This window comes from Chlorocebus sabaeus, chromosome 14 (genome assembly GCF_047675955.1).
Source record: "Chlorocebus sabaeus isolate Y175 chromosome 14, mChlSab1.0.hap1, whole genome shotgun sequence".
NCBI lineage: Eukaryota > Metazoa > Chordata > Mammalia > Primates > Cercopithecidae > Chlorocebus > Chlorocebus sabaeus.
This window is the reverse complement of record NC_132917.1, coordinates 69,218,923-69,243,598: the sequence shown is the minus strand read 5'-3', so window position 1 is coordinate 69,243,598 and position 24,676 is coordinate 69,218,923. Positions and strand designations below refer to the sequence as shown.

At 41.1% G+C, this 24,676-nt stretch overlaps 1 protein-coding gene across 8 annotated transcripts in view; it reads left to right on the top strand.

The window, feature by feature from the left end:
* Positions 1 to 24,676, top strand: part of NFU1 (NFU1 iron-sulfur cluster scaffold) — a 42,054-nt gene that overhangs the window by 939 nt on the left and 16,439 nt on the right. For 4 of the 8 annotated variants that reach the window (XM_007970373.3, XM_007970369.3, XM_007970375.3 and 1 more), the window contains exons 2-5: positions 4,663 to 4,766; positions 11,396 to 11,531; positions 15,407 to 15,473; positions 19,678 to 19,792. In XM_007970373.3, the coding sequence (XP_007968564.1) occupies positions 4,663 to 4,766; positions 11,396 to 11,531; positions 15,407 to 15,473; positions 19,678 to 19,792 (422 nt within the window). The remainder of the gene's footprint in view (positions 1 to 4,662; positions 4,767 to 11,395; positions 11,532 to 15,406; positions 15,474 to 19,677; positions 19,793 to 24,676) is intronic. The other 4 variants (XM_007970377.3, XM_038007042.2, XM_007970370.3 and 1 more) reach the window with 3 other exon arrangements.

The window sequence follows — 24,676 nt, the reverse complement described above, 5'->3', positions numbered from 1 at the left end:
AAGACTTCTGTGAACATTGCTAAGAGGACATTTATGTAGGTGTACCTTAATTTTACGTCTGGAGAAAATGGCCTACAAGAGTTTGCCCTCTTGAGTATTTGACATTTTAGTGTTAATGGTGCTCTTGAAGTTTAAATGTATATCCTAAAAAGATTTAAGTTGGTAGAGTTTTTTGTTAGTTACCTCCTGTGTTTGAGTAGATGTCTTCCTTGAATAATGTAATCCACTCTTGGTTTAAAAACAACAAGACTTTAAACCTGTATGTCGGAATGTGCTTCCTCTATTCATTCTGCTGCCTTTTCCCTGGGCTGAAGGGATAAGAATATTATTCTTCTAGTGTATTTCCAAATTCCAGAGTATTCACAGATTTAGATACTGAACTATAGAAAAAGGCATTTTTACTCCAAACCTTGAACTTCGCTCAATTAGTAATTATTGGGCACCAGTTAAATAACGGTAGCAGCTGTCATTTATTGAGCACTTACTGCATGGCCTGGCACTGGTTTAAGCACTTTGCATGGATTCTCTGGATTCTTTATGAGGTAGCTGCGAAATTAATCTCATTGTAGAGATGAAGAAGTGAGGCCATTGTGCTAGCAGCTGGAAATGAAGATAGTTTCTCCCCTTAATGAGTATACAGTCTAGCAAGAAAAATATGTTAACAAATAATGACAAAGTCATGAGTGCTGTAATAGATTCATATAATTTAAAGTGGTGTGCCGGGCGCAGTGGTTCACGCCTGTAATCCCAGCACTTTGGGAGGCCAAGCCAGGCGGATTGGCTGAGGTCAGGAGTTCGAGACCAGTCTGGCCAACATGGTGAAACTAAAAATATATATATATATAAAAAAGCCGGGCGTGGTGGTGTGTGCCTGTAATCCCAGCTACTCGGGAGGCTGAGGCAGGGGAATTGCTTGAACCAGGGAGGTGGAGGTTGCAGTGAGCCAAGATCACGCCACTGCACTTTAGCCTGGGCGACAGAGCGAGAAAAGCGAGATTATTTCCATCTCAAAATAAATAAATAAAGGAGTGACAGCTCGTACTGTGATCAACACTGGAGCTAGTGTGGGGAGTGGCAGTCAGGATTTCACAGATTATTTGATTCCCATTCAGTGTTGATTCCATTGTTCTCTTGAATCCTCGGTTCCAATCCTTTTATCTCTCCAATAGCGTCTAAGAAACTATGTGGGTTAGAGTCCCACAGTATCCCAGTAAAGTAGTCTTTTGCTTATCAATGGCATATAATGATTACCGAAGGTTGGAAAAAGTTAATCTGTATTCTATTAATACTTCATTGGCGCCCACTCATTCTTTTCCACAAGAAGAATTCCAGTTTTGGTAGAGAAGAAAATGTAACAGCCCCTGTTGCTTCTTGCCTATTTTAAGCAGCAAATAATTAGATAAATGTGATCTTGTGTATGATCACCATGTTTGCCTTTGCAAAACATTTTAACAGAAAATTATGACAGTGAAAGACCGTTCTAACCAACCACCATTTTGCCTTTAACCTCTAGACTGCCCATTCCCAGGCTTGGGCCAAGCTAACTTTGGGAGACATTAAATTGATAGTTTAAATGATAATAGCCCTTTCCCAAAATTAAACCACCTTTGTAAGGCTAATGAAAGACCATTGGGTTGGGAGGATGAGAGGAGCCTGAATTCTGCTAAGGTGTAGATATAAATGATTACCAGCCATTATTCTGGAGGTCATAAGAGTTGCAACTTTCCCAATTATTCCTGCAGAAAACATCACTCTTGTAGAACCTAAGATTAGCTTTTTCAGATTGTTGCATTTCTGACTGGTTCTGTGGCTCCACCCATAAACGGACTGAGCACTCAGGAGGACCATCTTCCACACCCCTATGATTGCATCCCCAACCAATCAGCAGCACCCGTTCCCTGGCCTGCCAGTCTATCGTTGAAAACCCCTAGACTCAGATCCAGAGAGACTGAGTGCTGAAACTCCAGTCTCCCTTGCAGCTGGCTCCGTGTGAATTAAACTATTGCAAATCCCCTGTATTGATGAATTCGCAGTATCTGAACCCATTGGCAATTAAAAATGACTCTTGTGCTTAAAATTTTTCCATGACTCCTATGAAGTGGCAGTTGTAATGGAGAGCGATGATATTTTCAAGTAAAATGGATTTTAAAGTAAATTGCATTAGGATTTTAAGAATTTTCACTACTAAAGTCTCCTTTTACTTCCTTTTCCAGAAATATTTGCTTTTCTTTTCTTCCTTTGTTTTCAGTTTGTCAGAGCCATCAAAAATAGCCAATTATGTTTTCTCTATAAGAGTAAAGTAAAGTTAGAGACCGGGCGTGGTGGCTCATGCCTGTAATCCCAGCACTTTGGGAGGCCCAGGCAGGTGGATCATGAGGTCAGGAGTTCAAGACCAGCCTGGCCAAGATGATGAAACCTGTCTCTACTAAAAATACAAAAATTAGCCGGGTGTGATGGTATACACCTGTAATCCCAGCTACTAGGGAGGCTGAGGCAAGAGAATCGCTTGAACCCAGGAGGTGGAGGTTGCAGTAAGCCGGGATCGCATCACTGCACTCCAGCCTGGGCAACAAAGTGAGACTCAATCTCAAAAAAAAAAGGACGGGCCCAGGCACAGTGTCTCATGCCCGTAATCTCAGCACTTTGGGAGGCCAATGCTGGCAGATCACCTGAGGTCCGGAGTTTGAGACCATCCTGGCCAACATGGTGAAACTCCGTCTCTACTAAAAATTTCAAAAATTAGCTGGGCATGGTGGCAGGCATGTGTAATCTCAGCTACTTGGGAGACTGAGGCAGGAGAATTGCTGGAACCTGGGAGACGGAGGTTGCAGTGAGCCGAGATTGTGCCATTGCACTCCAGCCTGGGCCAAGAACAGCGAGACTCCATCTCAAAAACAAAAAGGACAATAGTATACTGTATACTTTTTTTTTGGAGATGAAGTCTCGCTCTTTGGTCCAGGCTGGAGTGCAGTGGTGTGATCTCGGCTCACTGCAATCTCTACCTCCCAGGTTCAAGTGATTCCTCTGCCTCAGCCTCCCAAGTAGCTGGAATTACAGGCGCCCACCACCACTCCCAGCTAGTTTTTGTATTTTTAGTAGAGACGGGGTTTCACCATGTTGGCCAAGCTGGTCTCGAACTCCTGACCTCAGGTGATCCACCCGCCTTGGCCTCCCAAAGTGCTGGCATTACAGGTGTGAGCCTCCACCCCCAGCCCAATAGTATACTTTCTTTTAGATTTTTTGAAGTATTGAAATGCTTTTCAAAAGAGGTAATACAGGTTATCTTGAGAGAGGGAAACGTGGTAAGGGACAGGAAAAGAGGGAGACTTTCACTATATATGCTTTTATCCTTACCAATTTTGAACCATGTGACTCTATTGCCTAATTCTAAATTTTTTTTTTTTGAGACAGAGTCTCCCTGTCGCCCAGGCTGGAGTGCAGTAGCTGGATCTTGGCTCACTGCAAGCTCCACCTCCCGGGTTTACGCCATTCTCCTGCCTCAGCCTCCCAAGTAGCTGGGACTACAGGCGCCTGCCACCTCGCCCGGCTAGTTTTTTGTAGTTTTTAGTAGAGACGGGGTTTCACTGTGTTAGCCAGGGTGGTCTCGATCTCCTGACCTCATGATCCGCCCGTCTTGGCCTCCCAAAGTGCTGGGATTACAGGCTTGAGCCACCGTGCCCGGCCTAAATTTTTTTTAAAAAGAAAAGAGCTTATAGTTATTTGCTTCCTTTGTGCATAACCAAGAGTCTGGGACTATGGGTTATAAATTACTAATGTAGATACAATTCTGTTTCTTGTTTTTTTTTTTGAGACGGAGTCTCGCTCTGTCGCCCAGGCTGGAGTGCAGTGGCCGGATCTCAGCTCACTGCAAGCTCCATCTTCCGGGTTCACGCCATTCTCCTGCCTCAGCCTCCTGAGTAACTGGAACTACAGGCACCCGCCACCGCGCCCGGCTAATTTTTTTTGTATTTTTAGTGGAGACGGGGTTTCACTGTGGTCTTGATCTCCTGACCTTGTGATCCGCCCACTTTGGCCTCCCAAAGTGCTGGGATTATAGGCGTGAGCCACCACGTGCGGCCTTTTTTTTTTTTTTTGAGACAGAGTTTCACTCTTGTTGCCCAGGCTGGAGTGCAATGGCTGATCTTGGCTCACGGCAACTTCCACCTCCTGGGTTCAAGCGACTCTCCTGCCTCAGCCTCCCGAGTAGCTGGGATTACAGGCATGTGTCAGCATGCCCAGCTAATTTTGTATTTTTAGTAGAGATGAGGTTTCTCCATGTTGGTCAGGCTGGTCTTGAACTCCCGACCTCAGGTGATCCACCTGCCTCGGCCTCCCAAAGTGCTGGGATTACAGGTGTGAGCCACTGCACCCGGCCCAATTCTATTTCTTATACCTGGATGTTATATTATCCTGTGCACACCCAGTTATCAAGGGTAGGAATTTCCATTTAAGCTCTATCTGATTTTGAATTGTTTATAGGTATTGCTTGCCTAAGTAAGTGGAAATAATGTAGATGGAAAATGAAAAGTCAGTTCTCGAATTATTTCTGTTGCTGGTTATGTTTAAATTTTACATAGGTCTTTTTTATACATGAGAAGTAGAAACCAATTTTAAAAGATTAGAGCTCTTAAAATGTCATTCATTATGTGCTTTTAAATATAGGTTCTGTCATATGTTGAAGAATCCATACACCATTAAGAAACAGCCTCTGCATCAATTTGTACAAAGGCCACTTTTCCCACTACCTGCAGCCTTTTGTAACCCAGGTAAAATTTCACCTCTTTTAAAGCAATTGTGTTTCAGAAACTAATGGAACTGTGTTAGGATTTTGTGGATCATAAAAGATGAGAATTTGTATATTTTCTATTTAGAAGCCTATAGAAAGAATGTAGGAAAAAAAGCCATATTTTTCTTATAGGCTTCTAAGTAGAAAATTTATTTGCAAGGACATTGTCCAATAGATCTATGAAATCTCAGTATCTTGTATAACATTTCCGCTGCAACACAAGAGTTGCTCAACAAATGATTTCCAAAATGAAAATATTGTAGAAGTTAAAATCTGACTGGGTGTGGTGGCTCATGCCTGTAATCCCAGTTCTTTGAAAGACTGAGGCAGGTTGATTGCTTGAGCCCAGGAGTTTGAGACCAGCCTGGGCAATACAGCGAAACCCCATCTCTACAAAAAATACAAAAAATTAGCTGGGCATGGTGGCGCATACCTGTAGTCCCAGCTGCTTGGGAGGCTGAGGTGGGAGAATCCCTTTAGCCCAGGAGTTCAAGCTTGCAGTGAGCCATGATCACACCACTGTGCTCCAGACTGGGTGACAGAGTGGGACCCTGTCTCAAAAAGAAGTTTCAAATGGGGATTGTGTTTCAAAGAATTGTATGTATTTCAAGCTAGTGCTTTACTTTTTTTGGATAAGAATACCCTTAAAATCAGTAAATTTCTGGCTTTTATCCAGACCTTAGAACACTACATTCAAAAAAAAGAAATAAAAACTTTTTTGTTAAAATTAATTACTATGGTTTTGTTAATAATCTTGATTGTTAACAAGATACATACTTGCTTTTCTTTAATTTGGGAAATAGATATGATTTGAAAATAATTTGAAGTGTGATGACCATAATGTAGAGTTAGGGAAGTTTTAAGGGGAGAGGGTATGTGTGTCTGCATGTGTGCATGTATGTAAATGTATACCTATATGTGTTATGGAGCTGTAAGCATATAAATTCAGCCTCTCCTTTCGATTGCTAGCTTGAACACATTCCGGTGGCCATACTCTGGCTGATTCTGGCTAAGGGCATGACTTAAATCAGGGTAGACCTTACCCCTTCAGTAGCCAGGGGCCAGAAGAGGAACACTTTCCTGCAGACTTGCCTGACTGCTTGAATCACAGAATAGTTTAGATATAAATATTGTAAATACTGAGTAACTCAGCTGATTAAACCACTTTAATTGGACTTCTAAACTTTGTAGGACTGAAATATGTCGTCATATAGGCTTTTCAAATAGGAAACCCATTAATTTTAGTCATTGATATTGACTTTAAGCATCACTAATCTGTATTTTGGGGGAGTTTACGTCTACCTCCTTAGGTACCTATTAGTACCAAGCATAATAGGAAGAAATAGGCTGGCGTGGTGACTCATGCCTGTAATCCCAACACTTTGAGAGGCTGAGGTGGACAGATCCCTTGAGCCCAAGAAGTTCGAGATCAGCCTCAGCAACATGGTCAAACCCTGTCTTTACAAAAAAATACAAAAATTATCTGGGCACAGTGGTGCGTGCCTTTTTTGTCAAAAGTAAAAAGTTCTGTGATTATGTCATTCATCTTCATACTTTCTACTTTAGACAGTATAGAGTACATGCTCTTAAGTGACTTTTTTTTTTTTTTTTTTTTGCATTTGTAGTTGTTACCCTCAAGGATTTCTAAAAATTTTGCTTTCTGCAGGTATAGTTTTTCTCAAATTGACTGCGTAGAATAAAGCCAGATTTTTTTTTTTTTTTATCTTGGCTCACTGCATCCTCTAATGCCTGGGCTCAAGCAATCCTCTTGCCTCAGCCTCCCATATAGCTGGGATTACAGGCACATGCCACCACAACTTGTAGTTTTTTGTAGAGACAGGATCTGTGTTGCCCAGACTGGTCTCGAACTTCTGCCCTCAAGTGATCCTCCTGCCTTGGCCTCCCAGAGTGCTGGGATTATAGGTGTGAGCTGATGTACCCAGCCAAAGCCAGATTTAATTCTTCAAATATTAGTAGAGTACTGTGTGCAGATTTTGGTTAGCAATAAATTATTAATACAAGCTGCAAGAAATGATTGGTTCAGAACCAGAGTTAGAAGATTATTTACAGAAAGTGTTGGCAGCCCTTTCTTTAATGTGTCATTGAAAAATCATTCCCTTATAGATTTTCAGAAGAATGTCTTACTAGAAATATACATATTTTAAAGAAGTACTTGGACATTGCGGTTATTTTTTCATTTTTTAGGAATTGTCTGGTTGTCTGATTAGGACAATGACTTAAGCAAAATGTATGGGAGTTCACCTTTAATTTTTTTCTTTATCCACAAAATGGTTTTACTTCAGCTAGCTGGAACTGCATGGCAAAGTGCAAAAATGACTCTCAGTTGTCAAATTAGAACCTTTTCCCTAATGGCTAAGAAAAGCATTTTTGTACCAACCATATGTTTTGCCAAATTTAAACTCTTTCAAATTTAAAATAAAACTGTTGCTTTTTGGTATTTTATTCTCTCTCCTAAAATAGGTGATATGAAAATTAGAACAGGAAGACTGACCTTAAATGTATTTTCCTATTATGCTTGGCAATGTTAGATAAGGATTAGCAATATGTACGGTGGCTAAGAAAGTCAGCACCTACAAGATTGTCCAGCTTTGTATCCTGGCTCTGTTACTTAGTAGCTGAGTGACCTTTAGTCTCCTTATTATAAAACAAGATAAAAATAGTACCTCATTGAAAGGATGTAAGGATTAAATGATATAATACATGTAAAGTGCTTAGCACCCTGCCCAGCACATGATAGGCACTGAATAATTTTTTTTTTTTTTTTTAAGACAGAGTCTCACTATGTCTCACAGGCTGGAGTGTGTGGTGACTGGATCATGGCTCATTGCAACTTCCCCCTCCCGGGTTCAAGTGTTTCTCCTACCTCAGCCTTCTGGGTAGCTGGGATTACAGGCGCACATCACCACGCCCGGCTAATTTTTGTATTTTTAGTAGAGACAGGGTTTTACCATGTTGACCAGGCTGTTCTCGAACTCCTGACCTCAGGTGATCTGCCTGTCTTGGCCTCCCAAAGTGCTGGGATTACAGGCCTGAGCCACCGCGCCCAGGCACTGAATAAATTTTAATTGTTATATACGATTGTCAATCTATTTAAATATACTGCTGTAAGACGGAGGATTTATTTTTACTCAGAAGGTTCATTTTCTTTTTTTTTTTTTTTTTCTGAGATGGAGTCTCACTCTGTTACCCAGGCTGGAGTATAATGGCGCAATCTCAGTTCACTGCAAACCTCCACCTCCCAGGTTCAAGTGATTCTCCTGCCTCAGCCTCCCAAGTAGCTGGGACTACAGGCACACGCTCCCATGCCTGGCTAACGTTTGTATTTATAGTAGAGACGGGTTTTCACCATGTTGGCCAGGCTGGTTTTAAACTCCTGACCTTGTGATCCACCTGCCTTGACTTCCCAGAGTGCTGAGATTACAGGCATGAGCCACCATGCGCGGCCTTTTTTTTGTTTTTTTTTTTTTTTGAGATGGAGTTTCGCTCTTTTTGCCCAGGCTGGAGTGCAATGGTGCGATCCCAGTTAACTGCAACCTCTGCCTCCCAGGTTCAAGTGATTCTCCTGCCTCAGCCTCCTGAGTAGCTGGGATTACAGGCGCTCGCCACCACACCCGGTTAATTTTGTATTTTTAGTAGAGATGGGGTTTCACCATGTTGGCCAGGCTGGTCTCGAACTCCTGACTTCGTGATCCAGCCGCCTTGGTCTCCCAAAGTGCTGGGATTCCAGGCATGAGCCACTGCCCCCTGCCAGAAGGTTCATTTTCATAATGAATAATCAGGTCTGTTTAATAGTTTTAAAACGATTAAAACTATTAAAACGCCAATACTGTCCTTTCGTCCTGCAAGTTGTTGTCATAATAGCAAGATAGGAAATTAAAGATTGTGTTATCTCTTTATTGCTTTAGTGAATCAATTCTCAATCTAATCGTGGTCCTAGAAAAAAGATATTATAAGAAAAGAGTCGGCGGGCACAGTGGCTCATGCCTGTAATCCCAGCATTTTGGGAGGCCAAGGCGGGTGGATCACCTGAGGTCAGGAGTTTGAGATTAGCCTGGCCAACATGGTGAAACCTCGTCTCTATTAAAAATACAAAACTTAGCCGGGCATGGTGGTACATGCTGGTAATCTCAGCTACTCAGGAGGCTGAGGCAGGAGACTTGCTTGAACCCGGGAGGCAGAGGTTGCAGTGAGCTGAGATCACTGCACTGCACTCCAGCCTGGGTGACAAAGTGAGACTCCATCTCAAAAAAAGAAGAGTCTGTAAAGATATCTTTTAGGCCAGGCACAGTGGCTCACGCCTTTATTCCTAGCACTTTGGGAGGCCGAGGTGGGTGAATCACTTGAGGCCAGGAGTTCGAGACCAGCCTGGCCAACATGGTAAAACCCCAGCTCTACAAAAAATGAACAAAAACTGGCTGGCTGTGGTGGTGCATACCTATAGTTCCAGCTACTTGGGAAGCTGAGGCATGAGAATTGCTTGAATCCGGAAGGCAGAGGTTGTAGTGAGCCAAGATTGTGCCACTGCAGTCTCGCTTGGGTACAATGTGAGACCTTGTTTCGAAACAAAAAAGATATATTTTAAATATCCCAGGAAGTAATTTGCATAGATTCTTGCTTATGTTGTGTTTTGTTATGTTACTTACTATGCCTCCGGGTCTTCATTTGTAAAATGGGAATAAGAGTTCCTTCTTTACAGGGTTGTTAAAGGCATAAATGCATTTAAAGCACTTGGGCCAGGCACGGTGGCTCACGCCTGTAATCCCAACACTTTGGGAGGCTGAGGTAGGTGGATCACTCGAGGTGAGGAGTTTGAGACCAGCCTGGCCAACATGGTGAAACCCAGTTTAAAAAAAAAGAATTGCCAGGCGCGGTGGCTCACGCCTGTAATCCCAGCACTTTGGGAGGCCGAGGCGGGCGGATCACAAGGTCAGGAGATCGAGACCACGGTGAAACCCCATCTCTACTGAAAATACAAAAAATTAGCTGGGCACGGTGGCGGGCGCCTGTAGTCCAGCTACTGAGGAGGCTGAGGCAGGAGAATGGCGTAAACCCGGGCGGCGGAGCTTGCAGTGACCTGAGATCCAGCCACTGCATTCCAGCCTGGGTGACAGAGCGAGACTCCGTCTCAAAAAAAGAAAAAAAAAAAAAAAAAAAAAATTAGGCCACGCACAGTAGCTTACGCCTGTGATCTCAGCACTTTGGGAGGCTGAGGCGGGTGGATCACCTGAGGTCAGGAGTTCGAGACCAGCTGGGCCAACATGGTGAAACCCTGTCTCTACTAAAAAATACAAAAATTAGCAAATTAGCCGGGCGTGGTGGTTTGTGCCTGTAATCCCAGCTACTCAAGAGGCTGAGGCAGGAGAATCAGCTGAACCTTGGGGGTTGGGGGTTGCAGTGAGCCACGATGTGCCACTCCATTCCAGCCTGGGCGAAAGAGCAAAACTCTGTCTCAAAAAAAAAAAAAAAAAATTAATTAAAAATAAATAAATAAAGCACTTGGCCCCAGAGCTGGACATGATGGCTTATACCTGTAATGTCAGCACTTTATTTTGGGAGACCAAGGTGGGACAATCACTTGAGGCCAGGAGTTTGAGACCAGCCTGAGCAACATTGGGAGACTCCACCTCCACAAAAAAAAATTTTTAAAAAGCCTTTGGCCGGGCACGGTGACTCACCTCTGTAATCCCAGCACTTTGGGAGGCTGAGGCGGGTGGATCACAAGGTCAGGAGCTCGAGACCATCCTGGCTAACATGGTGAAACCCCATCTCTACTAAAAATACAAAAAAAATTAGCCAGGCGTAGTGGTGGGCGCCTGTAGTTCCAGCTACTCGGGAGGCTGAGGCAGGAGAATGGCGTGAACCTGGGAGGTGGAACTTGTAGTGAGCCGAGATCATGCACTCCAGCCTGGGCGACAGAGTGAGACTCCACCTCAAAAAAAGAAAAAAACAAAGAAAACCGCCTTTGACTCTGAATTTGGCATATAATAAGCACACAATAAATATTTATTATTAATATTATAAATTGCTAACTTTATTGTCTTTAAAATAATGGTGGCACTTTGGAAAGAAGAGAATGTAGCATTTTACTGTATTAATGTCAGCAGTAAGTGGTCTATGGTTATGATAGCCATTAGTACAAAGTCACCAAATAGAATATGTATAGGACTCCTGAATTATGAATATATATAAGACTTAAGTGTAGACTATTTCTGGAATCTGTTTCATTACCTAACTATTTAAATATTCAGAGTATTGGCTGGGCACAGCGCTCACGCTCTAATCCCAACACTTTGGAAGGCTGAGGTGGGAGGATCGTTTGAGTCCAGGAATTTCTTGAACTCCTGACCTCGTGATCCACCCGCCTCGGCCTCCCAATGTGCTGGGATTACAGGTGTGAGCCACTGTGCCCGGCTATATATTAATATATTTCCTTCTTATCTTTATAAATGCTTTGTCAGGGCAATAAAGTCTTGGGTTTTTCCCGAGTTTTTCTTATTTCTTCTGGTTCTGTGCAAATGAGCACGTCCTAGTCTATAAACTTGTTAACTGTTTTTTTCTAGAATAACATTTTCTTTTTCCTTTTTTTAGTGAGATACATGTTTATTCAAACACAGGATACTCCAAATCCCAACAGCTTAAAGTTTATACCAGGAAAACCAGTTCTTGAGACAAGGACCATGGATTTTCCCACCCCAGCTGCAGCATTTCGCTCCCCTCTGGCTAGGTATATTACTGTTTTCATTGCTTTTACCAAGAAACACAAATACCTGACTTTGGGGTTAAGACAACTTTATTTAACTATTGCATTTCTGTGTGCACCGCATTCTTTTTTAAGTGTAGAGAATAATTTCTTTTCAGATGAGAGATTAAAAAATAATAATAATAAGGCATGTTGCAGTGGCTCACACCTGTAATCCAAACACTTTGGGAGGCCGAAGTGGGAGGATTGCTTGAGTCCGGGAGTTGGAGACCAGCTGGGGCAACATAGAAAGACTCCATCTCTACCACACACACATACACACACACACACTCACACACACAGAGATCCCTTCTCTACCACACACAGACACACACATACAAATTTAGCTGGGTGTGATGGTGTGTACCTCTTGTCTTAGCTACGCGGGAGGCTGAGATGGGAGGATTGTTTGAGCCTGGGAAGTTGAGGCTGCAGTGAGCCATAATGGTGCCACTATACTCCAGCCTGGGCAACAGAGTGAGACCCTGTCTCAAAAAAACCCAAAAATGTTGAGGAGGCTGAGGAGGTGGGGATCACTTGAGCTCAGGAGTTTGAGACCAGCCTGGGCAACATGGTGAAACCCTGTCTACAAAAAGTACAAAAATTAGCCAAGTGTGATGATACGTGTCTGTAGTCCTAGCTACTAGGGAGACCGAGGTGGGAGGATCGCTTAAACCCAGGAGGTTAAGGAAACTATGAGCTGTGATGCCATGATTGTGCCACTACATTCCAGCCTAGGCATGAGAGTGAGACCCTGTCTCAGAAAAGAAAAATGAGAGTTGATATTAAAAAAATTTTCTCCTGAAGAGCGATATATTTGAGAGACCTATAGCATGAATAAATAAAAACTTATGTTTTTACTTAAGAAAAAATATTCATCAAATTGATAAATATAGTAAATTTCCATTTCAGCTCTTAAAAATCTGATTTTTAAGAATAATGAGAACTTGCTTATTTTATTCATAAGGGTAGTTGAATTTGTAGTTCTTTTCTAGATGGAGTAATTTCTAAAATACTCTATTCAGAACTATAAATGAAAACTAGTCAGTAGGGACAGTTTTAAAATTCACCAGATAAAGGCATGTTTAAACCATAAGCCCCCCCTTATCTGTGGTTTCACTTTCCCCGGTTTCAGTTACCCAAGATCAGCCGTAGTCTAAAAGTATTAAATGGAAAATTCCAGAAATAAACAATTCATCAGTTTTAAATTGTGCTGCTTTTCTGAGTAGCATGGTGAAATCTTGCTCTGTCCTCCCTAGGGCATAAATTGTCCCTTTTCCAGTGTATCCATGTCATATACACTATCTGTCTGCCTGTGCCCTCCCCTCTGTTGACCCCCCCCCGCCCTTGCCACATCATTGGTCACTTAGTAGCCATCTCTTAAAGTAGTGATGCTGGCATATTGTTATAATTGTTCTATTTTATTATCAGTGGTTAATGTCTTACTGTGCCTAATTTATAAATTAAACTTTATCATAGATATATATGTATAGGAAAAAAACATAGTACTTGCAGGGTTCAATACTATGTGTAGTTTCAGGGATCCACTGGAGGCATTGGAATGGATCCCCTGGGGATAAGGGGGGACTACTGGATGTTAGAGATGATAAAGCACAGGGCCGGGCGCCGGGGCTCACGCCTGTAATCCCAGCACTTTGGGAGACTGAGGTGGGCGGATCACGAGGTCAGGAGATCGAGACCATCCTGGCTAACACAGTGAAACTCCATCTCTACTAAAAATATCAAAAATTAGCTGGGTGTGGTGGCAGGCATCTGTAGTCCCAGCTACTCAGGAGACTGAGGCAGGAGAATGGCGTGAACCCGGGAGGTGGAGCTTGCAGTGAGCTGAGATTGCGCCGCTGTACTCCAGCCTGGGCCACGGAGTGAGACTCTGTCTCAAAAAAAAAAAAAAGCACAAATGATAAAATTGTTGAGATGAACCTCTTTTTAACTGATAGTTAGAGAAGTTAATAATAAAGAATATTAGAGTCAGTCAGCATCAGTTGAAATTTTTGGGAACCGAAGCCTCAATCTGATTGCCAGGGATACTCGGAAAACAGAGCTTAGGTAACTATTTCTATACATACAGCCATTTTATATGTCTCATTTAAGGAACCTAGGGATTTGCTAAGCTCTGGAATTGTTTTTAAAATTTATAATTAATAAGTACTTTTTTTTTTACTTAAACATATCACTTCTCAGAATATACCTTAGAGTGTTTGTTTTTCTTATTTTATTTTTTACTTTTTATTTATTTATTTACTGAGATAAGGTTTCACTTTTGTCGCCCAGGCTGGAGTGTGATGGCGTGATCTTGGCTCACTGCAACCTCCACCTCCTGGGTTCAAGCTATTCTCCTGCCGTAGCCTCCTAAGTAATTGGGACTATAGGTACATGCCACCTTACCTGGCTAAATTTGGTATTTTTTGTAGAGACTAGGTCTCATCATGTTGCCCAGGCTGGTCTCAGACTCCTGAGCTCAAGTGATCTGTCCTTTCAAAGTACTGGAATTACAGGCTGTTTTTAGTACTTTTTTGATATAAGTCACAGTAAAAAGTGTTTTACATTATGTGTGTGTATGTGTGAGATACAAGTGTTTGATGGGATAGTTTTCACTCTTTTCACCCTTACAATAGATAATAGATTCTTAAATTTCCTTTCTTCATCTCTTTCTGTTGTTCTGTTTTATTTTATTAAATAAAACCATAATACTACACATATGATTCCACAACTCACTACTGGGTTTTAAAAACCCTACCCTAGAAGTTACTTGCACATGTGCCCAAGATATGTGCAGGGATGTATTCACTGTCATAGAAAGACATATGAGACATACAAGTGAAAAAAGCAACTTGCAGAACAGTGAGTCCAATATGATATTATGTATATGAAAGCAAAAACCACAGAATAACAAATGCACTGACAAAAAGATCTGGAAGAATACACACGAAACTGATAACAGAATTTGGTAAGGGTGGTCAAGGGGCATTTAAATTTTATTGTTTGAAACATTTACATCAAGGATGAGTTCATATTTTGTATTAAAAATGTAAAAGTAAAAAAGCCCCAATTAATTCAGTTATAGATTAGTTAGAGATTATTTCTGTCAGATGTTCAGTTGGCAAAATCTCTTTTCAAGATAGTCTTTTGAAAATAGTCTGTTTAGGCTGGGTGTGCTGGCTCATGCCTGTAATCCCAGCACTTTGGGAGGCCGAGGTGGGTAGATCACCTGGGGTCAGGAGTTCAAGACTAGCCTGGCCAATATGGTGAAACTCTGTCTCTACTAAAAATACAAAAATTAGCCCGGTGTGGTGGCAGGCGCCTGTAATCCCAGCTACTTGGGAGACTGAGTAGGAAAATCACTTGAACCCGAGAGGCAGAGGTTGCAATGAGCCACAGTCTTAACCACTGCATTCCAGTCTGGGTGACAGAGGGTGACTCCGTCTCAAAAGAGAGAAAAAAAAAAAAGAAAATAGTCTGTTTAGTGCTTGTACAGTGCCTGGCACTTAGTAGGTGTCAAATATTTGTTGAATGAATGATGGATAGTATAGATATAGCGGTCTATTCATTCACCAGGTGATGGACATTTCCATATTTTTCTGTATGTGTGGCTATTTTAAGCTGCTATAAAGATTTATGTACAAGTCTTTGTGGAGCATGTGTTTTTATTTCTTTTGCATAAATAGTGTGGGATTGCTAAATCATAGAGTAGGAATATAAAACAAACTTGGCCATGAGTTGATAATTGTTAAAGCTGCAAGGGATATGTGGAGAGTTTTTTGCTTTTCTCTACTTTTGTGTATGTTTAAACTTTTCCATAATCAAGCATAATCAATCTCTTATTTTTTCTTTTTTTGCAGGCAGTTATTTAGGATTGAAGGAGTAAAAAGTGTCTTCTTTGGACCAGATTTCATCACTGTCACAAAGGTAAACATAGGATTATATAAAATAAGACTCGAAATACTTTTCATTTTTTTCTGAGTCCAATGCCTCCAACATTTCCATTTTTCTGTTCTTTAATTTTAATTTTTTTTTTTTTGAGACAGGGTCTTACTCTCTAGCCCTCTAAATGTCAGAAAAATCAAGCGAAATATGCTATGTTTTTCTTTTTCTTTCTTTTTTTTTTGAGACGAAGTCTCGCTCTTGTCCCCTAGGCTGCAGTGCAATGGTGCTATCTTGGCTCACTGCCACCTCTGCCTCCCGGATTCAGGTGATTCTCCTGCCTTGGCCCCCTGCCACCCCCAGTAGCTGGGATTGCAGGCATCTGCCACCATGCCCTGCTAATTTTTGTATTTTTGGTAGAGACAGGGTTTCACTGTGTTGGCCAGCCTGGTCTAGAACTCCTCACCTCAGGTGATCACCCGCCTCAGCCTCCAAAGTGCTGGGATTACAGGCGTGAGCCACCACGCCCAGCCAAAATATGCTGTTTTTCAACAGTCAAGGCGGCATCTGCTAGAAAGGCCTGTTCCATTTTTTATGTCTACTAGATTAATGGGACATGAACTATTTAAATTTGAACTATGTATCCTTTTAAATCTGTTGATTGACATATATCCACTTAACTTAAATCACTTGCCTGATAGTGTGTGAAAATCGCAAGTATTTATTAAACTCCCCTTAAGCAATTTGAAAGGATTAGTCTGAGCTCTTTATGTCCTTAAAAGTGCATATACTGGGAGCCAGGCGCGGTGGCTTATACCTGTAATCCCAGCACTTTGGGAGGCTGAGGCGGGCGGATCACGAGGTCAGGAGATCAAAACCATTCTGGCTAACACAGTGAAACCCCTTCTATACTAAAAATACAAAAAAAATTAGCCGGGCGTGGTGGCGGGTGCCTGTAGCCCCAGCTACTTAGGAGGCTGAGGTAGGAGAATGGTGTGAATCCGGGAAGCCGAGTTTGCAGTGAGCCGAGATCGGGCCATTGCACTCCAGCCTGAGTGACAGAGTGAGACTCTGTTTCAAAAAAGAAATTAAAAAAAAAAAAAAAGTGGACGTACTGGGTTAGTGACATGTTAAACCTAGTCATCTAGTCCAGTATTCTCTTGTAGCTATTTGTTTATTTAGAGACAAAGTCTCACTCCGTCACCCAGGTCAGAGTGCAGTGGCATGATCTAGGCAAACTGCAGCCTCAGCCTCTTGAGCTTAAGCAATCCTCTCACCTCAGCCTCCCTGGTAGCTGGGACTATACGTGCATACCACCATGTTCAGTCCCCCATTCTTCAGTTTTCTTTCTTCCATATTTTTTAAGGGGAAGAAAGGATAAGCATTTATTTAATATATTCAATGTCAGATATGGCACTAGTGCTTTATATATGTTATCTAATTCTTACAACTAGTTATTTTATAAGTGGGAAATTATTTTTTATTATTTTTTATTTTTTGAGATGGAGTCTCGCTCTGTCGCCCAGGCTGGAGTGCAGTGGCTGGATCTCAGCTTACTGCAAGCGCCGCCTCCTGGGTTCACGCCATTCTCCTGCCTCAGCCTCCCGAGTATCTGGGACTACAGGCGCCCTCCACCTTGCCCAGCTAGTTTTTTTGTATTTTTTAGTAGAGACGGGGTTTCACCATGTTAGCCAGCATGGTCTCGATCTCCTGACCTCGTGATCCGCCCGTCTCGGCCTCCCAAAGTGCTGGGATTACAGACTTGAGCCACCGCGCCCGGCATGAGTGGGAAATTATATATTTAGTTTTAAAAGTTATTTAGTTCTTTTACATATAGCCTATGCTATATAAAATTTTTTATAGGTAAAAATGTGATTATATCTTCAAGGGTTTTTTTTTGTTTGTTTGTTTTTGTTTTTGTTTTTTTTACTTTTCCTATTTTTCTTGATTAGATTTAGTAAGTCATGTTTTAGCTCTCTTACCTTCATTATTTAGTTACCCTATTTGAAATTGCCCTAGCTCTGCAATTTTTTCTTAAGTGAAATGACATAATCAATAGATAATATCTCAAGTTAGGGTATATGTTGATACTTATATATGTATGTGTGTGTGTATCTATCTATCTACACATCCATATAGATGGGATCTTGCTCTGTTTTCCAGGCTAGAATATAGTGGTGCGATCATGGGTCACTGCAACCACTAACTCCCAGCTTCAAGCAATCCTCCCAGCTCAGCTTCCCGAGTAGCTGGGACTATAGGTGCATGCCACCATGCCCAGCTAATTTTCTTTTCTTTTTTTTTTTTTTTTAATTGTAGAAACAGTGTCCTCCTATATTGCCCAGGCTGGTCTCGAACTCCTGGGCTCATGCAATCCTCCTGTCTCAGCCTCCCAAAATGTTGGGATTATAGGTGTGAGCCACCACGTCTGCCCACGTTGGTATTTAATAGACGGAATACTGGATTTGTTTTGTTTTCTTTCAGTAACCTTTCTCATCATGGACTGTCACATTTTACTGAATGTCTTCAGCAATCACCTGTTTCTACTTCTGATTTCCAGTTGATAATTAGATTTCTTTATGCATCATTTGTGTTTTTTTTTCTAAATATATATGTATATTTGCAGCTTACATGCTGCCTTTTTTTCCTCATTCAGACAACTTTAGGATTTTTTAAATTTTTATTACCAATATTTTCCTATTTAGTAGTCTGCTATTTATTGAAGATGTGAGGTAACACTCTGATTTATTTTCCAAATGATTTATTACCTAGAACTAGTTTCCATTCCCAATCACTAAGATATTTCACTAGTTTTACTTTTATAACCTTAGCAGTCCCCATTTATGTCACCTTTTATGTACTATCTCTATATTGTTTCTTTTTTCTTTTGAGATGGAGTCTCACTCTGTCACCCAGGCTGGAGGGCAGTGGTGCGATCTCAGCTCACTGCAACCTCTGGCTCCCAGATTCAAGCGATTCTCCTTCCTCAACCTCCTGAGTAGCTGGGATTACAGGCCTCTGCCACCACGCCTGGCTAATTTTTGTATTATTAGTAGAGACGGGGTTTCGCCATGTTGGCCAGGCTGGTCTCAAACTCCTGACCTCGGGCGATCCACCTGCCTCAGCCTCCCAAAGTGCTGGGATTACAGGTGTGAGCCACCACGCCCAGCTGAATTTCTTTCATACCCTTTAAGTAATATATGTAAGTAAATTTTTTGAATAGTTGTAGACTGTTACATATACTTGGTCAAGCAATTACATCCTATTTTTTTAAGAGAATGGGTATCTCTTTATCATCCTTTTTAAAGACAGAAAGTCCATTTAATATTTTGTCTTCACATCACGAAAAATGTCTTTTAATCATTTAAATCAAATTAAAACAATGGAAGTTTGATAAGTGAATGAATTAGTTAATGAATGGGGGAATCTTTAAGATTTTATCTTCTGAAATTCATTTAAACAGGACCCTTTAAGATGTGGAGCTAATATACATTCTCCAGAAGTGGTTGCCATTGCATAGGTATAGTGTGTATATAGGAAAAGATATTTTTCTTTTCCTTTCCTTTCCTCTTTTCTTATTTTTATCTCTTTTCTTTTCCCTTTCCCTTTTCCCTTCCCCTTCCCTTTGCCCGCTTACTTGCCTTTCTTCTCCTTTCCTTTTTTCTGCTTCTTTTCTCTCTTTTTTCTTTCTTCCTTTCCATTTATTTATTATTTTTAAAAATATGAAAAGAGATGAAGTCTCACTGTGTTGCCCAGGCTAGTCTTGAACTCCTGAATTCAAGCTGTCCTCCTGCCTCAGCTTCCCAAAATGTTGGGATTAGACATGAACTATGATACCTGGCCAGGAAAAGATTCTTAAGAGGTATAAGGGGGCTGGGCGCAGTGGCTTACGTCTGTAATCCCAGCACTTTGGGAGACCGGGGTAGGTGGATCACAAGGTCAGGAGATCGAGACCATCCTGGCTAACATGGTGATACCTCATCTCTACTAAAACTACAAAAAATTAGCCAGCTGTGGTGGCACACACCTGTAGTCCCAGCTACTTGGGAGGCTGAGGCAGGAGAATTGCTTGAACGCAGGAGGCAGAGGTTGCAGTGAGCCAATATCATGCCACTGCACTCCATTCAGTCTGAGCAACAGAGTGAGACTCCAACTCAAAAAAAAAAAAAAAAAAGAGGTATAAGGTAGTGTTCTGTATGGGTCTCTGCCCTTGCCTGCAAATACAGCATTTTCCTTTAAATGTTTATAGGAAAATGAAGATTTAGACTGGAATTTACTGAAACCAGATATTTATGCAACAATCATGGACTTCTTTGCATCTGGCTTACCCCTAGTTACTGAGGAAACACCTTCAGGAGAAGCAGGTAACATGTTGTATTGAGTAATTAAAATTTGCCCTTTTTTTAGACTTTTCTATTTTCCTCACATTTGCCTTGATTTTAGAAGTCATAGGAACTTAGAATTCTATCATTTAATATATTAACTCTGCAGATTTATATATCATTTAGAAAACTTGTGTATAAATTATCATTACTATATAAAACCAAAATTTTCAATTATAAAAATTTTCAAACATGCAGAAAATAATATCATGCTCACCAATTTGCCCTCCACTCATATCTAACAAATGTTAATTAAGTTACAGAATGGGCTTTTGGGAAAAACAAAACAAATGTTATCTTTTGCCACAGTTGCTTTAGACTCATTTAAAATAAAATATTAAACATACAGTGTCAGATTCTAGAGCATAAAGTAAATAAAAAAAGAAGCAGCTAAAACCACTATACCCCCATCCCTTTTCCCTTTCTAGTTTCAGAGATATGTGAAACTTGGTTTGTTTTATACTATACATGTAAGTCTCTGCAGGGAATATATAGTATTAGTTTTTGTTCTTAAGTTTTAAATATCTGTTTTTTTTTTTTTTTAAGGGACAGACTCTTACTCTGTCACCGAGGTTGGAGTGCAGTGACGCGATCTCTGCTCACTGCAACCTCCACCTCCCAGGTTCAAGTGTTTCTCTTGCCTCAGTCTCCCAAGTAGCTGGGATTACAGGTGTGTACCACCACATCCAGCTAATTTTTGTATTTTTAGTAGAGGTAGTTTCATCATGTTTGTCAGGCTGGTCTTGAACTCCTGACCTCAGGTGTTCTGCCGGACTCAACCTCTCAAAATGCTGGGATTATAGGCATGAACCACTGTGCCCAACCTTAAATATCTTGTGTTATACTTTCTAATTGCCTTTTTTACTAAGTATGATATTTTTGAAATATATCCATTTCAAAAAATATAGTTCTAGTTTACTCATTGTACGTGCTGGATAGTATTTCATTATAGGAATAAGGTATAGTTAATTTGTTCCTTTATGTTCAAGTAAAGTTTTGTACTAATTTTTTATTGAAAACATTGCTATAGTGGGCATCCTTATGGAAGTCTGTTTGTGAATATGTGGAGAGCTTCTTTATTTGTTTGTTTATTTATTTTTATTTATTTTTGGAGATGGAGTCTTGCTCTGTTGCCCAGGCTGGAGTGCAGTGGCATGATCTCAGCTCACTACAACCTCTGCCTCCCGGGTTCAAGCGATTCTCCTGCCTCAGCCTCCCAAGTAGCTGGTATTACAGGCGCCCACCACTATGTCTGGCTAATTTTTGTATTTTTAGTAGAGACAGAGTTTCACCATGTTGGCCAGGCTGGTCTTGAACTCTGGACCTCGTAATTCACCTGCCTCGGCCTCCCAAAGTGCTGGGATTACAGGCATGAGCCACTGCACCTAGCCTTATTTTTATTTATTTTTGAGACAGAGTCTTTCTCTGTCATCCAGACTGGAGTGCAGTGGCATGATCTCAGCTCATTGCAGCCTCCGCGTCCCAGGTTCAAGCGATTCTCCTGCCTTAGCCTCCTGAGTGTCTGGGATTACAGGCATGCACCTTCACGCCCAGCTAATTTTTGTATTTTTAGTAGAGATGGGGTTTTGCCACGTTGGCCAGGCTGATCCCAAACTCCTGACCTCAGGTGGATCCACCCGCCTTGACCTTCCAAAGTACTGGGATTACAGGCATGAGCCACCGTGCCTGGCCGAGAGCTTCTTTAGGCTATGTTCCTAAAAGTGGAATTGCTATATCATAAGTTGATCTAATTAAGTGCACATTAGCAGTATATTGTAAGAATTTCAATGTTCTTACAGCTTTTATCTTTGTCATCATTTAGTGTCTCTTTTTCTTTTTCTTTCTTTTTTTTAACCTGTATGTTGGGTATACAATGGTACCTTGTTTTTGTTGTTGTTGTTGTTGTTGTTGTTTTTTTTGAGATGGAGTTTCACTCTTGTTGCCCAGGCTGGAGTGCTGCAATGGCGTGATCTCGGCTCACCACAACCTCCACTGCCCGGGTTCAAGTGATTCTCCTGCCTCAGCCTCCCGAATAGCTGGGATTACAGGTACCTGCCGCCATGCGCAACTAATTTTTCTATTTTTAGCAGAGACGGGGTTTCACCATGTTGGCCAGGCTGGTCTCGAACTCCTGACCTTGTGATCCATTTGCCTCAGCCTCCCAAAGTGCTGGGATTACAGGCATGAGCCACTGCGCCTAGCCAGTATCTTGTTTTAATTGCATTTTCTTGATTAATACTGAGTGTGAAGAGTTTCATATGTTTATTGGCCATTTACTTTTCTTGTCAGTAAATTTTCTATTTTTATCTTTTCTACTTAAAATTGAGTCACGTGTCTTTTTATTTTTTGGAGACAGTGACCTGCTGTGTCACCCAAGGTGGAGTGCAGTGGCATGATCGTGGCTCACTACATCCTCAGCTTCCCAGGCTTAAGCAATCCTCCTGCCTCCATCTTCCAAGTAGCTGGGATTATAGGCTCCTGCCACCATGCCTGTTTAATGTTTTTATTTTTAAAATTTTTTGGCCAGGCATGGTGGCTCACGTCTGTAATCGCAGCACTTTGGGAGGCCGAGGTGGGTGGATCTTGAGGTCAGGAGTTCGAGGCAAGCTTGACCAACATGGTGAAACCCCATTTCTACTAAGAATACAAAAATTAGCCAGGCATGGTGGTGCGTGCCTGTAATCCCAGCTACTCAGGAGGCTGGGTCAGGAGAATTGCTTGAATCTGGGAGGTGGAGGTTACATTGAGCCAAGATCGTGCCACTGCACTCCAGCCTGGGAGACAGGGTGAGACTCTATCTCAAAAATAATAATAATAAATAAATAAATAAATAAATAAATAAATAAATAAAAATTTTTTGTAGAGGCCTGGCACAGTGGCTCACGCCTATAATCCCAGCACTTCGGGAGGCCAAGGTGGGCAGATCACGAGGTTAAGAGATTGAGACTATCCTAGCCAACAAGGTAAAACCCCATCTCTGCTAAAAATACAAAAATCTACTGGGCATGGTGGCGCGCTCCTGTAGTCCCAGCTACTTGGGAGGCTGAGGCAGGAGAATCGCTTGAGCTCGGGAGGCAGAGGTTGCAGTGAGCTGAGATCGCACCACTGCACTCCAGCCTGGTGACAGAGCAAGACTCCGTCCCAAAAAAAAAAAAAATTTTTTTTTTGTAGAGATGAGATCTTGTTATGTTGCCCAGGCTGGTCTCAAATTCCTGGCCTCAAGTGATCCTCCTGCCTCAGCATTCCAAAGTACTGAGATTATAAACATGAACCACCGCCACCTGGCCCATATGTATTTTTTATATTTATTTAAGCAGGTTTTAAAAAAATATTCTGGGCTGGATACCATGCCCCACACCTGTGATCTTAGCACTTGGGGAAGTGAAGGCGGCAGATTGTGAGCTCAGAAACTTGAGACTAGCCTGGGCAATGTGGCGAAACCCTGTCTTTACAAAAAAACACAAAAATTAGCTGGGCATGGTGATGCGTGCATGTAGTCCCTCCTGCTTGACAAGCTGAGGTGGGAAGATTGCTTGAGCCCAGGAGGCTGAGGCTGCAGTGAGCCATGTTCACGCCAGTACACTCCATCTTGGTTGATAGAACTAGGCCACATCTCTTAAAAAAAAAAAAAAAAAAAAGGTCTCATTCTCTCTGTATATATATAAATATTCTGAATATTAATTCTTCGTTAGGTATTTTCTTAGCAAATGATATCTCCCTAACTGTGACTTAACTTTTCATTTTGTTTATGATGTCTTTTGTCATACAGAAAATTTTCATTTTAATGTGGTTACATTTGTTCATCTTTTTCCTTTGTGGTTTGTGCCTTTGTACCTTGTTTTAGTAAGTTATTTAGTGTAAAGCACTTGGAAGAGTGACTATACATAAAGCTCCATAAGTATTTGCTGATACTGTTGTATTTGTTGTTGATGAAGTTTTTCCTTTATCACAAAGATATTGTCATATGTGTATGTATTTTTGTTTTTTAAAGTTTTATTTTTTACACCTACATATTTAATCACTGTGGGATTTGTTTTTCTGTATAGTTTAAAATATAATTTCATCTTTTTCTACATAGCTAATCAAGTATCCCAGTCTTTCCTCATGAATTTATAATATTATACATGGGTCTTTTTCTAAGATGTTTTTTGTCCCTGTGGTCTTTTTGCCCCTCTTCCTGTTTTAATAACATACAGAATTTTAATTACAGTATCTCTGTAACAATTAGCATAGTATATAATAATATCTGGAAAAAAAAAAAAGTTCCTCAATTAAAAAAACTTTCTGGTGGTCTGGTCACTTTATTCTTCCTTGTAAATTTATTGATCATCTTGTAAAGTCTCTGAAAAACCATGTCAAGAGCTTGGTTGAAGTTGCATTAAATTTATAAATTAAATTTGGGAGAATTAACATTTCTTCAACATTGATATTTTTTCATCCCCAAATTTTCCCATTTACTTGAGACTTACGTTCTTTTCTTGGTATGAGCTCATGTTAGTTCTAGGGTACCATATAGGTTTTGTTGTCATAAAGGTTCTTATTTTGTTTAATAAGCACTTAGATGTACTGGTTACGATATTTGAGGCACAATTCTAAGCACTTTACAAGTATAAACTCACTTAATTCTTAAAATAACCTTATCAGATAGGAACTGTTACCACATTTAACACATGAGAAAACTGAGGCATTGAATGGTTGAGTAATTTGCTCAAGGTCACACAGGTAGTAAGTGGCAGAGATAGATACAAACTTTGGGCAATCTGGCTCGAGTGTTAATGCTTTTAACCACTCTATCATGCTGCCTGTATCTACTTTTTGGTTTTTTTTTTGAGACAGGGTCTTGCTTTGTTGCCCAGGCTGGAGAGC